Raw genomic sequence first — 16,652 nt, 5'->3', positions numbered from 1 at the left:
TACTCATAAAACATATTTTATGTGTGACTAATGTTTTAACACATCGTTTTGTGAGATCGACGATGACTAAAGCTTTTAGAATCTCGCGATATTTTTTTATTTTCCAAGTAAACGAAAGTAGAAATCGAAAGTAAAAAGTTATCGGGTAGGCTACCATAGATGATCTTGAAGAAGGTGAGCATATTTTCCCTTTTAACGTTGATTTCCGTGGATTTTAAATATAAAAAGCTGTTTTAGTGGGTGCAAATACTAATTCAATCTACGTGTTCAATCTTAGAATGGAGAGAGAGGTGTCTTTCTGTGGCTGGAAAGCTGTTAAAGACCGCAGCAGGTCTCTGTCCGAGAACCAGGAACCGAAGTCAGACCGAGTATACACAATGTTTCACGGCGCACATTTGACAAACGCCGTGGCTATCATTAATAACGGATTTGTACCCTCCACAAAAGGAATGCTGGGCCCCGGGGTTTATGTCAGTCGTAACATTGATAAAGCTAAGTGTTACCCGCTCAATACTGACAAAAAAGACAAAATCGTTTTCAAACTGCGGGTGCGTGTTGGAAAAGTTAAGAAAATAGACTGTGACAATCATCCTCTCCAGACATCGTGGCACAGCAACGGGTACGACTCCGCGTGGGTTCCGCCAAACAGCAAAATCTCCACCATCAAGTCTGGACGCGAAGAGGACTGTGTGTGGGACCCCAGTCGCATCACGGTGATTGACGTGGCGTGCTGTGTGGATGACAATAAACGCAGGGAGCTTCGACGACTGGTTCGGAGTAAACTGAAAAACGAAGGCTGCGATCTTTGTCATAAGGACAATGCTGATGAAGACCATGATGTTCAGCTGTGCTGGGAGTGCAAGAAACAAATCTGCCCCTTTCAGGGAAAACACGTGTGCAAAAGCAGAAAGATCAAAGAAAGAATCTAAAATGGCAAGGCAGATCTGGATCTGTCTTTTAGGTTGTTGTAGCCTATATCCGTATGAGTTTTTCTTTTAACCCTCTGTAATCATATTTAAGCCATTTACAGAAATAAAAGTTTCATTTATCATTAAAGTTTCATTGTTTCATTAGGCTATGTCAGCTGTGACATGTTCTTATTTAACACGTTCTTATTTAAGTTATTTTTGGTGAATTGACTATGCAATATGCTAATTTAGCCTCCATTCTGAATATTACCTTGCCTACTTCATGATGCTTAGCCTAATTATTTTTTATTTATCTGTTTTCTGTTGTCATATGATAGACTTGTACTCCAAAATATTATATTTAAATCTTAAAACTAGGCTAAATCTTTAAACTGTACTCCAGGCTAAATAATATTATATTGTATATTTCTTATAAAGGACATTTTTAATAATCTTAAATCCTATTAATTGTTACAGTTATGATTTTATCTGCTTCCGACTGTGAAATTCAATATGTATCATTTAAAATATTTACAAATATTTAACATTTCAAAGTTTTTTTTTTTTTTATTACTATTTATTTCTTAAAAATAACCTGAATCTACATTGATTTTCATTATCTAATTTTAAAAAAAATTTCAGGCTAGGCTGTTTAAAACGGATTCCTCTTTTTTATTTATGTATTTATTGTTTTTTTAATGATCATTTATCACCTGTAGAGAAAATAAAGGATAGTTTTGTCCCTGGAATATACCGGTAAATCCGGCCTGAAAGGTTTTTGTTGTTGAACTTCACAGCTGCTGCAGTAGGAGGGCGCTGTTCAGTCGGGTTTTACCGATTGAAGTGTAGTCTGAGGTGGACAGCTTGCTAGATGTTAATCTAATTACAGTGAAGTAGATTAGACCGACTGCAAACGTCGATAGCAACGACATGAAAGGCAAAAACCATTTTAATGATACCATTGTTATACTGACCAATACCAACTAATATGCTGCTTTTGGGCACATCTACCTGACGATGAGCGATGTGGTCACGGATATAGATTAATGATCAGCCTCTCTGACACAGTAAGTTTTCTTCAAATGCAACAGCACTCATCCTTATATTCTTTACACTGTAAAGGTGAGATTCTCATACATGCTCAAAGCATGTCACGTTTAATACAGATTTATTTATTTATTTTAAATTTGGTTTAGAATCATTTGGAATAATGTATTTCATGGGAAAACAATGTTTTATGCTGCTTTACCCCTTTTACTAATTATTGATTCATAGTGTTTTCAAATGTTATTATTAATGTGGTGAGTTTATCTGCTTTAACTGGTCATAATGTAGTTAAAGGCAAAACAAGGTACTTTTTTTTTTTTTTTTTAAGAAAACAGGTCATGAGTATTTTCCGTATATAAATGTTTGTCTGATAAAGAACAATCTTGCCTGCCCTTCGTTTTGAGATGTTACTTTTTTATATTTTGTTTTGTATCAGTTTATTTGCTAATATTATTTTTTATTTAATTATTTTAATTGATTTCTTTGACAGTCTGTCTATCCCTTTCCAGTTAAAGAGCTCTGACTTGTGACAAAATGCCTGGTGTTGCCAATCCAAATCCATGGAGTCTCTCTGAGTTACTGGGGCAGAAGAGCATTCTTGGAGTTGTAGTTCTGATTACATGGTTAGTTCTGTTCCATCTTCTGGTGAATGTGTGGCTGCTGTGCATCTTCACCAGTCTGTTGGTAGTGCTGGGTGGATGGCTGGGATCTCGTGTCGCTTTGGATGCCAACAGCCTCCTTCATTTGGAGCACTTCCTGCCCCTGGGTGAGTCCCCTCAAGTTCACACTGCCTCAGACAGTGAACAAAGACTGGACTGCGAAATTCGAAGTGCTGTTGACAAGGCTGTGCGGGACTTTGTGTCATCCTGGTACTGCAATTCTGTTTCTAAGGGAGGGGATGAGTTTGAACGGGAGGTGAGGGACGCTATGCTGGAGGCAGCCGCTGAACTGAAGAGGAGGGCGAAGCAGGTGGACCGGAGAGCGCTGGCCCAGAGGGTTCTTGAGCTTTGTGGATGCCATCTGCAGAGCTTCACCCAAGCCAGGGAACTCCAACGAACCCTGCAAGAAGACTCCGACCAATCGCTTTCAAACTCACAAAAACTATGGAGGTTGTACAGTATAGCTGATTTGCCTCACCCTGCCCTGACGGGCCCAGCTAACCTCTGCTACTCCAGAGCCCTGGTAGATCTCCTCATGCACGTCCTTATTCCCAAATCTCACCTGGAAACACGAACAGGCTGCTACATGGTGGGAGAGCTCATAACATGCAATGTTCTTTTGCCCCTCGTGGCAAGAATATCCAGTCCAGATTGGTTAAACCAGACCATTGTAGATGTGCTCACTCAGTCCACTGATAAAGAAGAAACGAGTCCACAGCAAACACCTCCAGCAGACCTGGACGAATCCCAATACAGCTTCTGGGACAATGACTCCCCGATTACTTTAGACTGTCCTGAAACCTCCAGCATGCAGACGGCTTGGTCTGTATCCACAGCCCCCCTCCATGATTCCTCTGAAACAAGTTTCCACAGTCAGTGGTCCTCTGATGAAAATGTACAAGCGAGGAGAAGTTCTAGCATACTTTTTCCAGAAAGAATTGCCCAAAATACAGCTGAACTTCTTAGATCTCCATACCGCACTAGCCGCCTCTATAGACATACAGACTTTGACCTGGAATCACCCTCTTCGGATGAGAGGCAGATATCTAGTGAGTCTTTGAAAAGAACAGACACAGACTTCTGTGACTGCATCTCTCCTTCAGACTTTTGTGGGTTGGTTTGTCTGGAGGAAGACACGTTGGGTCTTTTGGGGAAGTGTTTCGGACAAAACATGATCGCTTCAGAGCCTCCTTCACCACTGGAGAGTACAGTGGAAGAATCTCAGGTCCGACCACTGACTAACACATCAAACTCCATTCCCAGAAGCCTTGGCCTGGACTCATTAGTTTTTGAAAATTTGGGGACTCTAGAGGGACCGATAACTATTCAGAACTTACAAATCATTGGGACCATCACAGCCAAAGAGCAAAGAAGCAACAGCACTCATCCTTATACTCTTTACACTGTAAAGGTGAGATTCTCATACATGCTCAAAGCATGTCACGTTAAATACAGATTTATTTATTTATTTATTTTAAATTTGGTTTGGAATCATTTGGAATAATGTATTTCATGAAAAACAACGTTTTTATGCTGCTTTACCCGTTTTACTATTAAGTATTGATTCATTGTGTTTTGGGTTTGTAGTTTGAAACTGCTTCAGATTCTGATTGCTCTGATCAGCCTGTCATGTATCATATGGTGAACAGGCGCTACACTGAGTTCCTCAATCTGCAGACTCGTTTGGAGGAAAGGCCAGATCTCAAGAAATTGATCAAAAGTAAGATATTTTAAATATATGTTATACACATATTAAAATTAAACATAAATACATATTATATTAGACTTTATAGTCCCAGACATAATATTACTATACTGTTCAAAAGTTTGGGTTGAGTAACCTTTCAACCTCAAACTTTTGAACCTCAGTGTACATTGGTAGAAACTGTACAAAAATTTTACTTTTAGCTTGTCACCGAATAGTACCCTGAAGATTCAAGCCTTTTAAACTTGTAAATCTTGTTAATGTAAACATTTTAATATCTATTTATGCTTTACTGAGATGTAACTATAACAATAAATATTCCTAACTAAAGATGTCATGTTGGCAATTTGGTACATTCTCGACTTTGATTAAATATTTTCTCACATTTAAGATGTCAAAGGTCCAAAGAAACTCTTCCCAGACCTTCCTTTCAGCAACCTAGACACAGACAAAGTGGAAGCCAGGAGAAGCCAACTGGAATTATTCCTCAGGGTAAGAGATTTCCTTTCACTAATAAAATGTTTCAGGCAGATGAAATGTGACTTGTACGCAAAACCCTGGACTTGGTCTCTCTCACACCCTTTTCTACTCCTGCAGAAACTGTGCAGCATCCCAGAGGCAGCTAACAGTGAGGAGATGCAGGAGTTCCTTGCCCTCAACACTGATGCCACAGCAGCTTTCCAGAAGAAGCCGTCGAGTTCACGCATAGACAAGGTCACTCTGTCCTGAAACAATTCCTTTTAATGTTTAACTTTTAGTGTGACATTTCTGTCTGATTTTGCCTGTCTGTTTTGTACAATATGTTTTCCATATAAACAGATGGTTGAGAACATAGTGGATACTCTGAAGACGGCGTTTCCACGCCCAGAGCCTCAAAGCCCCACAGAGGAAGGAGACCCACAAAGAAAGTGAGAATATATGAAACTTAGATAACATGTCAAACATGAAAATGTAATATTCCTCTTGATTTTAATTCCGCAAACTGTCCTTTCATGTTTCAGGCCTCGTCTGAGATTCTCCAGTAAAATAGCTCCTACTCTTAATGTCCCAAGCCTGCAGCCTAAAGTGACATACTCTTTCAGTGAACGCTGCTCAGTGAGTCCTTCATATCATATAGAATGCCACATAAAAAGTAGTTCATGTCTGTCCATGCAAACTTCACATAAACACATATAAAATATTGGTGATTGCAATGTTTTTCAACCTTTTTTGTCTTATGTACAGTACCACCACAGCCCCATCAGTAAGGCTCAGTACCCCTTAAGTCTGGGATACACTACACAAATTTTTTTTTTTAAAGCTGACATCATTCACCTGCCGACTTTGTAAATGGTTTCAGAGGAAAACACTAATCATACATCATGCACTATTGACTGATGATCACACACTACCAGACTTTCAGGTCATTCTGAACATAACAAACTCACACGGAAACATATACCTCATTGCTTAGAGATGCATGACAAATGAAAGCAATGCATGTCTCAAAATATCAAACAGATTTTATATCCTCTGACGGGATGGATTCAAAGTCTGAAGCTAAAAAGACAGTCGCACAGACCATTATACACTATGCAATTTTCTGTGAAATTGGTCAACTCCGACTGGCCGAAATCTGGAGACTGGCTCTGACTTTTAGCAGATAGACTGCAAATCGGGCTGAAACTTCGGGAAAATTCTTGTGTATTCCAGCCTTAAATATACATCAAACCTTAAATTTGTTCCTTTATTTCCATATTTTCCTGTATTTCCTTAAATTAATGTGTTAATTAACGTGATAAGGCATTCACTGAAAAAGAAAATCATGAGATTAGTTGTAAATAATTATTATAACTGCCCTTAATTATTTTACATCACTATTATTATTTTATTTTTTTAGTTTGTTTTATGGGTTTAGCAAAGCAAAAGCAAAATTATTGTGAAGTACACCTGAAACCTGATTAGGTACTCCCAGTAGTTGGCAGTAGTCGGCTCTTAATGGTTTTTCTGTAGGTTAATGATAATGGCTCTTTTCAGTGTCAGAGTCAGAGTAGCTTTTTTATCATTTCAGGTCTATACAGCCTGTACACAGTGAAACGGTGGACCATGGTGCTACATAAGACAAACACCGGACGCAAGGACTACAAAACTAAACTGTACATAAATAATATTAAACTAGATAAATAAGAGCTAAAAAGGTACTAAAAATAAGAACAAGTTTAAGAATCGAACATTTACAGTGGGAGAAATAAGTATTCAACATGTCAACATTTTTTATTAAACACCGTTCCAGTGCAGCAATTCACATGACATTTTGACCAGACATTGGTATTAACTCAAGAAATCCACACAGATAAAGAAATCATAATATTACAATCCATAAAACAAGTATTATTTAATATAGTGGAATGCCAAGGCAAGGCCAGGCAGCAACTGACTTCACTTGAACCTCCTACCTGTGCAAATTAAAATCTGCTGGGTTAGTGAATGTTGATAGGTTAGAAAAAGGCTCACCCGCCTCTGAATGAAAGTATACAACCATATCATGATGGGCAGAGGCAAACAGCTCTCCCAAAACCTTTGCAACAAGATTGTAGTGCTACATAACAACAACATTGGTTACAGACGGATTTCACAACTCCTAAATGTTCCTGTAAGGATCATTGGGGCCATTATTCACAAGTAGAAGGACTATCACTCCACTATTAACTGGCTACGCACAGGAACTCCTTGCAAGATTTCTGAGGGAGTCAGAAGGTTAGTCAGAAGAGTAGCCTAAGAGCCAAGGACCACTCAGAAAGAGCTCCAGAAAGACTTGGAGGCAGCAGGTACATGTCACAGAGAAAACAATAGGAAACGCACCTCCACCTCCATGGCCTCCATGCACGCTCACCCCAGAAGGCTCCATTATGTAGTCTGCACAAAATCTTTTTGGCAATAATGCTACACTCCATGTTTGGAGGAGAAATGGCTCTGCCTATGACCCTAAAAATACCATACCAACAATGAAGTTTGGAGGTGGAAGCATCGTGGTATGGGCCTGTTTCTGTTCTAATGGTACTGGCAGAATCCATATTATTGAAGGGAAGATAAATGGAGCCATGTACTGGGAAATTCTTGAGAGAAATCTATAGGATGATAGGATCCACCAGGATGATGAGGATGAGACATGGGACAGCAGGACAACAATCCAAAACGTACTGCAAAGGAGACTCTTAATTGGTTCCAGAGGAAGAAAATAAAGTTGTTGGAATGGCCCCGTCAATCACCAGACTTAAACCCAATAGAGCATTTTTGGAAGGAACTGAAGATCAAGATTCACAAGAGGGCCTCCTGGAATAATCAGAATGAAAGTCTGAAGAATGGAGCAAAATCCCACCTGAGCTCTGAGAGCAATTCATTTGTTTAAGTGTCTTGAAGCTGTCATTGCAAACAATGGCTTTTCCACCAAATATTACATACAATTTCAGTTAGTGTGTTCAGTCCTTTGTTCCTGTGTCATTTTACTTTATTACACATAACTTTTTATGGATTTTAATATTAGGATTTTTTTTATCTGTGTAGATTTCTTGAGTTAATACCATTGTCTGGTCAAACAGTGCAAACAGCATGAGACCATAAGTACAAACTTTACATAAAACAGGGCACAGTAATAAGAGACAAGGTACAGTAGTGGGGAGTTTTCGAGTGTGCAAATGTGCAAAGTTTGCGAGTTTATGTTTAGAGATTGATTAAGTTAATGTGGATGTATGTGTGTGAGTGTAGTTGTCTGGCCAGTCACATGGAGTTGAAGAGTCTGATGGCTTGGGGGAAGAAACTGTTAGTCAATCTGACCATGAAGGCCTGAATGCTTCTGTACCTTCTGCCAGATGGTAGGAGAGTGAAGAGTTGATGTGAGGTGTGTGTGGGGTCATTTGCAATACAGATAGCTTTGTGGATACAGTGGTGTCTGTGATGGAGGGAAGAGAGACCTCAATGATCTTCTCAGCTGTCCTCACTATCCGCTGCAGGGTCTTGCGATCTGAGATGGTGCAATTCCTGAACCAGACAGTGATGCAACTGCTCAGAATGCTCTCACCAGTCCCTCTGTAAAATGTGGTCAGGACGGGGGGTGGGAGATGGGCTTTCTTCATAGAAAGTAGAGATGCTGCTGGGCTTTCTTCCCTATGAAGCTGGTGTTGAGAGACCAGGTGAGGTTCTCCGCCAGGTGGACACCAAGGAATTTGGTCTTCTTGACAGTCTCCATGGAGGAGCCGTCAATGTTCAGCAGCGAGTGGTTGTTATGTGTTTGTTATCTCTTTCTGTAGGTTCTTCGAGGTTTCTCACTGTCAGATCTAGAGGGGTTTGTGGAGGAACAGGAAAAACTGGTGGATGGTGGTGTCAGGAGTCATTTTGCAGGAGGAAGACACATTAGAGAGCAGAGATCTGTAGAAAAGAGAGGAAGAGGAGCAGGTAAATCAACTTTAAAAGATATTTCTATTTTATTCTCAAATGGTCATTAGAATTGTGTAGGATAAGGTGGAAAATTAACTTTAATTTAAAAATAAGCATGAGGAATGTTGTACACCCGATCAAACAGAAGAGGGCAGTATAATGTTGATGAATTACATACTGATTGAGAACTAGTTGTAGCTTTATTTATTTTATGTGAGATTAAAGCATTTATCTGATACAATCTAAAATCTAACCCTACCTTTACACTGTGAAATTTAGATTTTTTTTTTAAACTCATGTGTGTTTGTGATGATGCAGACACTGCCCTGGCAGATATCGCTCTGAATATCTTGTGTTTGCTGATGAAGGACCAGTGGAGCTGGCTCTGTACAGAAAACATCCAGAAGACCATTAGACTGCTCTTTGGCACTTTTATTGAAAGGTGAGTACAGGTTTGACGACTCTTATTTTAGTTTGAGTAACTGAGGGAATTTTAATGGTGTATCTTTTATAATCTACCCTGTGTGTAAACACAATTATCAAACCACTAATTATCCAGTAATCACTTTGCCGGCCATGATGTTCAATGTTACCTTTGAGTAATATGTGCATTTGTTCATTAAAGCACATTAGAGTTTGTTACTGACCCAAAGCAAAATCATTGGTTATAAACTATTTCATCATGCTGGCTTTGTAGACAAGTCTGTTTTTAAGCAACAATGTGGTCACCTTCATATCATATTCTATAAAATTCCTTTTCAAGTTGAAATCTTTTTCACAAGACCCTTACTGAACTGATTTATGAGAAACAAAAAACATTCAAGAACAGCAGGGTCAAAGTATGTTTGAAATCATGCAAAGCATTTCATTATATTCAAAAATGAACTTTTTTTGGGCAAGGTTGATCATTAATGGTTGTCCATTCATTCATCTGCGTTCCCATCAGACTTTAAGTGGAAAAAAAGTCTTAGAAGCACGGAAAGCAGTGCTTCTCGTGCATGTGCTGCTCTCCACCCAATTAGAAGTAATAGCGGGGTGAAGCGCAGGAAGGTGATTGGACGCAGCAGGGCTGGCTGATGACTGGCCGGTGAGCTATTCAACAGGATTGCATCTGGTTCAAGAGCCTTGCGTCATTTGTGTGGGCCAGACATATGTAAGCTGTCATAAGCAGTTAAAGAAGTGATGGCGAAAAACAGCACATTGTGAAAAGACCTCACAGGCCACTGTGTCTGGTTTGCCTTATGGTCCCAAGATTAATGAGTCCTTTAGTTTAATGATCGTTATTTGTTGTAGATAAGGCAACAATCTCAGCAGGGTAACAGATTATTATCTGGTCTACACATGCTTAACAAAGTACACAAATGGTTCTATGATATGTTTGATAAATGGGAGGTGACTTTAAAACCTTTTGCACTCAGTGGCCCAGCGAGAATAGACGAGTAAATCGCCTGAGAGTGTAACACTGCCAGCTGGGAATCTGCATTATCTGATCATCTGTTGAACTTGATGGACTGTTTTACTCCAAAAGGAAGAATCATAACAATGCATGAGGGTGTGTTCACACTTCCTGTGAGCTCATGTCTTCCACATGAGGATTACAGCATTTTTACAGCATGTGCCGTCACTTCCCCAGAGTACATCACTCCTCATGCCAGCGCTAATATTTGTTGCACGCACAGTGAAATATCCTCCATCAGTGCTTTCTGCAGGCCTTTATTTTCCACAAGAACTTTAGCTACAATGGTTCAAAATGTTTTGTTTGTTTCTCTCTGAGTAGCCAGAGAAAGGTTGTTTATCGTATTAACAAGAATAAAAGCATAAGGCGTTACTGAATGTCATTTACAACAAAACGTTGATGATAACTATAAAAAAATTAGTTAATTATCAAAATCTAACAATGTATGAAAACCACATTTACATTAGATTGAGAAATTGTTGGGTTTTTACTCTGGTTTGAAAATGTTAACAGAATCAAAATGCGCAAAAGACACGCCAGTGCTAGTGAATGCAAGTGAAGGAATAATGGTAATTGCAAAATTCTTTGTCTGCTTATTGGGCTTTGCTTCAGTTAAAGACCTTTATTTGATAAAAGAAGAGTTTAAGGTATTTGCATGACTTTAGTTTGTAAAGGGCTATTATGCATAATCGATGCAAGAGTGTTACAGACTGTTATATTGTAATATATTTATGAGTAAATACTGTAGCCAGAAGCAAACATTATACCAATTTTGTTGAAACTTGCCGACTGACATGCATACACGTGTACTAGACGGATGTCTTTGACCAATGCTTTGCATTTCACTGCTTTTTCAGCGTCTTGTGTTTGAGTGCAGAGTTTTCAAAAATGGCATATCAAGCAGTTCAACTTTTAAAGATGCATCTCTGGACCTTGCTTGATTTTCCATTCCGTTGCACTGCATCTCACATTTTTAAAAGCAAAAAAAAAAAAAAAACGTTCTGTGTAAATGGCCTCTTTGTTCATTCAGCTCGCTGCAGTTTGCTAAATGCTAATCTAATCACTGCTTTTCATAATGGGCAGACAGGCTAGTACAGGGCTGGGCAAATCTGGCCCTTGAGATCCACTTTTCCTACAAAGTTTAGCTCCAATCCTGATCAAACTCACCTGCCTGTAGCTTTCTTGTAAGACCTTAAGACCTTTTTTAGGGTTGGAGCTTTGCAGGAAAGTGGATCTTGGGGGCCAGAGTTGCCCACCCCTGGACTAGTAGACTGACTTCATCGTTACATGAGAGACTGTTATGAAACGTTATTACTTTCTCTTTAAATTTCAAAAAGGACAAACATGGAAAAGTCACTCACAGTTTAAAAAAAATGATAACATGCATGATTACTGATAATAATTTAAAAACAATGCTACAGAATTCATACTGAAATGCGGGTGACGTCAGGGAATGCAGTTTGTGTCCTCTGTGTACAGGCAGGGGCTCCACTGCCCTTGAATGCAATAGAGGTGATTTTAAATAAAAGTGTCTGCCAAATTCATAAATGTAAATGTAATAAACTTAAACAGAAGCAGAAAACATTATAACATTCATTTAAGATACAGATTAGCTAACCATTTCTTGGTTTGCATTTGTAAACTAAATATGATCAGATTTCAGTGATTTCATTAGACAAGTAGGCCATGTGTCTGCAATTCTCCTTCGGAATGCAGAAGGCCTTGTCTGGTCACTTTGAGCATGTGTTTCTCGCATTGCCGTATTTAGGTTTGGGATAAAGTTAGGATTTTGGCCTCGCCCTCATTAAAACGCGATACACATAAGCCAAACTTGTTTTTCTGGAAGGTTATATTAGGATGGGACTTATGTCTGTTAAATGATGTGACAGTTGATGCTGCCCTTGTCTGTATGACATCACCAGAACAGGACAGGTGTTAATTAGTGTGGCTAAAATCAGCATCTTATGTCAGCTGAATCTAAAGCTATTTTTTTACACATGACATCGTGTTAACTATTCCATGTGCAATTACTCCAGCATGTTTTTTTCCAACCAAGTTGAGGAGTTCATGTGGTTTGGGGTCAGTACAATAAATGATTCTAAGTATAATTAGGATTACTGCAGTTTTAAAGGAATATTTTCTGTAAAAGAGGTGCACAGAATGTTCTGGTGCTGGATTTGGGGTAGTTTAGATGCTGGATTTATATGTATAAAGTGTGGATGCAGAGTTCAGGTTATTTGCCCAGATTGATTGACTGGTTATTGAGTACTTCAATATTGATGAGGATGAGGTCATGGTTCTATCCAGATCTCCAGGTTTCTTTAGGATTATGATGCAACCTGTGCATTTTCAAACTGTGCTTCATTTCATATAAATGTATGCAGTGTCCTGAATTCTGTTTTTGTGTGCGTATATACATAGGAATATTTAATTCATGCTACATTTCGATACGTACACCACATCATGATCACTTGCACTTATGTGAGTCAGATGCTGATTCAGTAACAGCTCTGTTCGATTCACTTAAAGGTGCCCTAGATTCAAAAATTTAATTTATCTCGCCATAGTTGAATAACAAGAGTTCAGTACATGGAAATGACATACAGTGAGTCTCAAACTCCATTGTTTCCTCCTTCTTATATAAATCTCATTTGTTTAAAAGACCTCAGAAGAACAGGCGAATCTCAACATAACATAACAATAATTGTCTTTCTAAATGTTTCGTTAGCATGTTGCTAATGTACTGTTAAATGTGGTTAAAGTCCCATTGTTTCTTACTGTATTCATCATTATTTTCATTTTTTAAAAACTTGCAGTCTGTATAATTCATAAACACAACTTCATTCTTTATAAATCTCTCCAACAGTGTGTAATGTTAGCTTTAGCCACGGAGCACCATCAAACTCATTCAGAATCAAATGTAAACATCCAAATAAACACTGTACTTACGCGATTAGACATGTTGCATGACGAACACTTTGTAAAGATCCATTTTGAGGGTTATATTAGCTGTGTGAAGTTTTTTTATGTTGTTTAAGGCAAGCGCGAGCTCTTGGGGCGTGGAGCACAAGAATTAAAGGGGCCGCACACCCTGAATCGGCGCATTTATAATGATGCCCCAAAATAGGCAGTTAAAAAAAATTATAAAAAAAAAACTATGGGGTATTTTGAGCTGAAACTTCACAGACACATTCAGGGGACACCTTAGACTTATATTACATCTTTTAAAAACATGTTCTTCGGCACCTTTAAGTGAAGGATTAATCAGACTCAAACCTGTAGCTCTTCTTTTTGAACTGTTTATTAAAAGAACTCAAATAATTTTCCTGGACTGTTACATTTGTTGCTGAATGTGCACAGTTCCTCAGAGCTTCAGGGTACACTTTGTTTTAGCCCCCATATAAAATTATTGTCAATAAGCGGCTTTCATTTGAATTTATATTAAGTTCTTTCCATGAAGTGTAAAATGTCTAAATTTATTAGTTATAAAATATACCTGGTTTCCTATCTTAGAGCTTTTGCTACAGGACGTGCAAGGCCCTCGTGTCTTCAATCACTCCTGACTCCTCCATCTGGTAAACATTTGACTGTCAAGTACAAACTTCAGCACAGCATGTCGTTGGGACCTGGAGTTCCGGAAATGTCTAATAATATGGAAACAGGCAACAAATATTCAAGCCTCACTGACCTTCTCTCTCCATCCTGTCTCCTTGAAAGCCAAGACAGGGTTGGCCAGACATATGGTAAGGCTTGTCCTCTTCTTAACAGTCATTTTAGGAGCTTTACCGTGAGGGATTTTGACTGGGATTAGATAAAGGGTAGAAAAGACAGAGAGAGAGGACTTTTTTGGTCTGGTCTTTATGTTAGCATCTTGGCCTTGTGAAACAGCCACAACTGTTTTATATATCCACATTTCAGGCCAGCTCACAAGCGCTTCAGGGCAGTCTGTTTGGCTTCACATATATCATGTGAGAAGACCAGTTTCACCATTTGCCAGTATTGTGTTTGTTTAATTTGGCCAACTGTTTTCAAACTGTTAGCGAGTGTGTCTTATCTGTCTGGTTTCACACTAAATCATTGGTCCCTCAACAGCTATTTGTTCAAGTGGATAAACTTGCCGCAGGATAATCATGAAAGCTTTCTGTTAGCTGTTCCAGAATTGGGGAGTTTCTGTGGTGCTTAGATGGAGAGGAGTCTGGAAACTTATGGCTCTCTGTGGTTTAGAGCATGTATTGGCATCACTGGGGTTGGAACATCTACAAACAGGGTTATTATGTAATGGTCTTGGTCCATTTACTTCCTTCTCTGTGTGCTCAATGTGTGTGGTGTCCACACGCTCTTCATGCTTTGAAAATTTATTGTAGAGGAGCAGTGATACACAATAAAACCTGATCATAGTCTCCACTAGCCTCTACATAGGGTGATAGAATATTACAGACACGCACACATGATTATTTGAAAAGTAAAGATTACTTGCTTAAAGTTGGCATAAAATAAATATTCACCCTATTTTCTAAATGCATTTTAGTGGTTTTATTGTGAACGATTCATCAATGCATTTTTTTTTTCATACTTTTTTCGTAATTTGAATTTGAATTTGAAAATGTCTTAACTTGGTCTTCTATTAAAATGAGAAACTTCTGTCTGGTGATGTAATTTAGTCTGCTTAAAGTCCACTCCTTTCTTACAATTGTCAGCAAGCTCACATTTATCCAATCTGCCATGTCCCCATCCTACTTTTTTTTCCCCCAGTAGTACGTTTCACTTAGATGTGCACCGATCAGGCATAACATTATGATCACCTTCCTAATATTGTGTTGGTCTCACTTTTGCTGCCAAAACAGCCCTGACCCGTCAAGGCATGGTCTCCACTAGACCCCTGAAGGTGTGCTGTGGTATCTGGCACCAAGATGTTAGCAGCAGATCCTTTAAGTTGCGAGGTGGGGCCTCCATGGATCGGACTTGTTTGTTCAGCACATCCCACAGATGCTCGATTGGATTGAGATCTGGGGAATTTGGAGGCCAAGTCAACTCCTCAAACTCGTTGTTGTGCTCCTCAAACTATTCCTGAACCATTTTTGATTTGTGGCAGGGCGTATTATCCTGCTGAAAGAGGCCACAACCACCACAGAATACTGTTTCCATGAAAGGGTTTACATGGTCTGCAACAATGCTTAGGTAGGTGGTACGTGTCAAAGTAACATCCACATGGATGACAGGACCTAAGGTTTCCCAGCAGAACATTGCCCAAAGCATCACACTGCCTCTGCAGGCATGCCTTCCCATAGTGCATCCTGGTGCCATGTGTTCCCCAGGTAAGCGACGTACATGTACCCGGCCATCCACATGATGTAAAAGAAAACGTGATTCAGACCAGGCCACCTTCTTCCATTGCTCCGTGATCCAGTTCCGATGCTCACATGCCCACTGTTGGCACTTTCAGCGGTGGACAGGGGTCAGCATGCTCTGACCCAGTCATCTAGCCATCACAATTTGGCCCTTGTTGTTTGCCCTTTTTCCTGCTTCTAACACATCAACTCTGAGGACAAAATGTTCACTTGCTGCCTAATATGTCCCACCCACTAACAAGTGCCGTGATGAAGAGATAATCAGTGTTCCCTTTCAGTCGGTCACGTTCGACGTACGTCAGTAGTGACCGACGAATTGGGATATCGCTTAGAGAGCCCTATCAGCTTCGTGTGAACTAAAACAAGCCAATGGAATTGGCGTGCGATATTTGCATAATGCGCACCGCCCCCGACAGGTGTATATAAATAGGAAGCGGATGCAATCGCACTCTGTCTTTCGCTTCGGAGCCATACACTGTTGTCCTGCTTCAGACTTTGTTTAAACTGCAACTAAAACTGCCTCAGAAGAGGATTAACAGCGCGCTGTTCGTGTTGGTAGTGAAGGCACTCCAGCGAGGTCGCGAGCTTCCGAGGAGCCGAGCTATAAGCTCTCAACTGCTGTTGTAACAGCAACACTCTAAAAGTGTGTGTGCGTGTTGCGATTTGGGCTGGTTCCTCGGTGTGTTCAGGGAGTGGTGTACCTGAGCGCATCGCGTCACTCCCTGTGTGCTTCAGCACAAGTGAGCTGATCTTTCCCCTTCTAAAAGAGCTTTACAGACGAACCCTGACAGTATGTCATTTCGTCTGTGCGTTACTGGGTGCGGTCGTTCCCTGGTCCCTGCTGATGGGCACAATCGCTGCATCTCGTGTTTGGGCGTTCAGCACGCTGAAGCAGCTTTTGTGGATGGTTCATGTTCCCATTGCGGGAATATGACTATCGCGGTGCTGAGGTCTAGACTCTCCTTCCTGAGGTCTCAGGAAGCGGGGGTCCCCTCTCCTATGCCCCGTTCGACCATTTTTTCCGGCCCGGGCCGGAATGACGGTTCGGCGGTGTATGGGAAGGGTGACCTGAGGATTACGGTCAGGGCTTCCCCGCCGAGCGGAAACGCTCCGCGG

The 16,652-nt window shown here is 40.0% G+C and overlaps 2 protein-coding genes across 6 annotated transcripts in view; both read left to right on the top strand.

The window, feature by feature from the left end:
• The window catches only part of snx19a (sorting nexin 19a), a 41,890-nt gene that overhangs the window by 6,688 nt on the left and 18,550 nt on the right, over positions 1-16,652 (top strand). Inside the window, exons 1-9 of one of the 5 annotated variants that reach the window (XM_048187728.1) lie at positions 1,494-1,975; positions 2,465-4,025; positions 4,202-4,334; positions 4,711-4,811; positions 4,917-5,033; positions 5,139-5,227; positions 5,321-5,414; positions 8,606-8,750; positions 9,101-9,174. In XM_048187728.1, the coding sequence (XP_048043685.1) occupies positions 2,490-4,025; positions 4,202-4,334; positions 4,711-4,811; positions 4,917-5,033; positions 5,139-5,227; positions 5,321-5,414; positions 8,606-8,750; positions 9,101-9,147 (2,262 nt within the window). In that variant the 5' untranslated portion in view covers positions 1,494-1,975; positions 2,465-2,489 and the 3' untranslated portion in view covers positions 9,148-9,174. Of the gene's footprint in view, positions 1-1,493; positions 1,976-2,445; positions 4,026-4,201; positions 4,335-4,710; positions 4,812-4,916; positions 5,034-5,138; positions 5,228-5,320; positions 5,415-8,605; positions 8,751-9,050; positions 9,175-16,652 lie in introns of those variants that run through there. The other 4 variants (XM_048187726.1, XM_048187723.1, XM_048187727.1 and 1 more) reach the window with 4 other exon arrangements.
• gig2o (grass carp reovirus (GCRV)-induced gene 2o) lies at positions 22-1,056 on the top strand. Its single transcript, XM_048187730.1, has 2 exons — positions 22-174; positions 278-1,056. Exon 2 carries the CDS (start codon positions 279-281, stop codon positions 927-929), a length of 651 nt encoding a protein of 216 aa, XP_048043687.1. The 5' UTR covers positions 22-174; position 278; the 3' UTR covers positions 930-1,056.

The sequence above is a fragment of the Megalobrama amblycephala genome, linkage group LG4, assembly GCF_018812025.1.
Source record: "Megalobrama amblycephala isolate DHTTF-2021 linkage group LG4, ASM1881202v1, whole genome shotgun sequence".
In the NCBI taxonomy this organism is placed as follows: Eukaryota; Metazoa; Chordata; class Actinopteri; order Cypriniformes; family Xenocyprididae; genus Megalobrama; species Megalobrama amblycephala.
The sequence above is the reverse complement of the archived record's forward strand: the minus strand, read 5'-3'. Positions and strand labels throughout refer to the sequence as shown.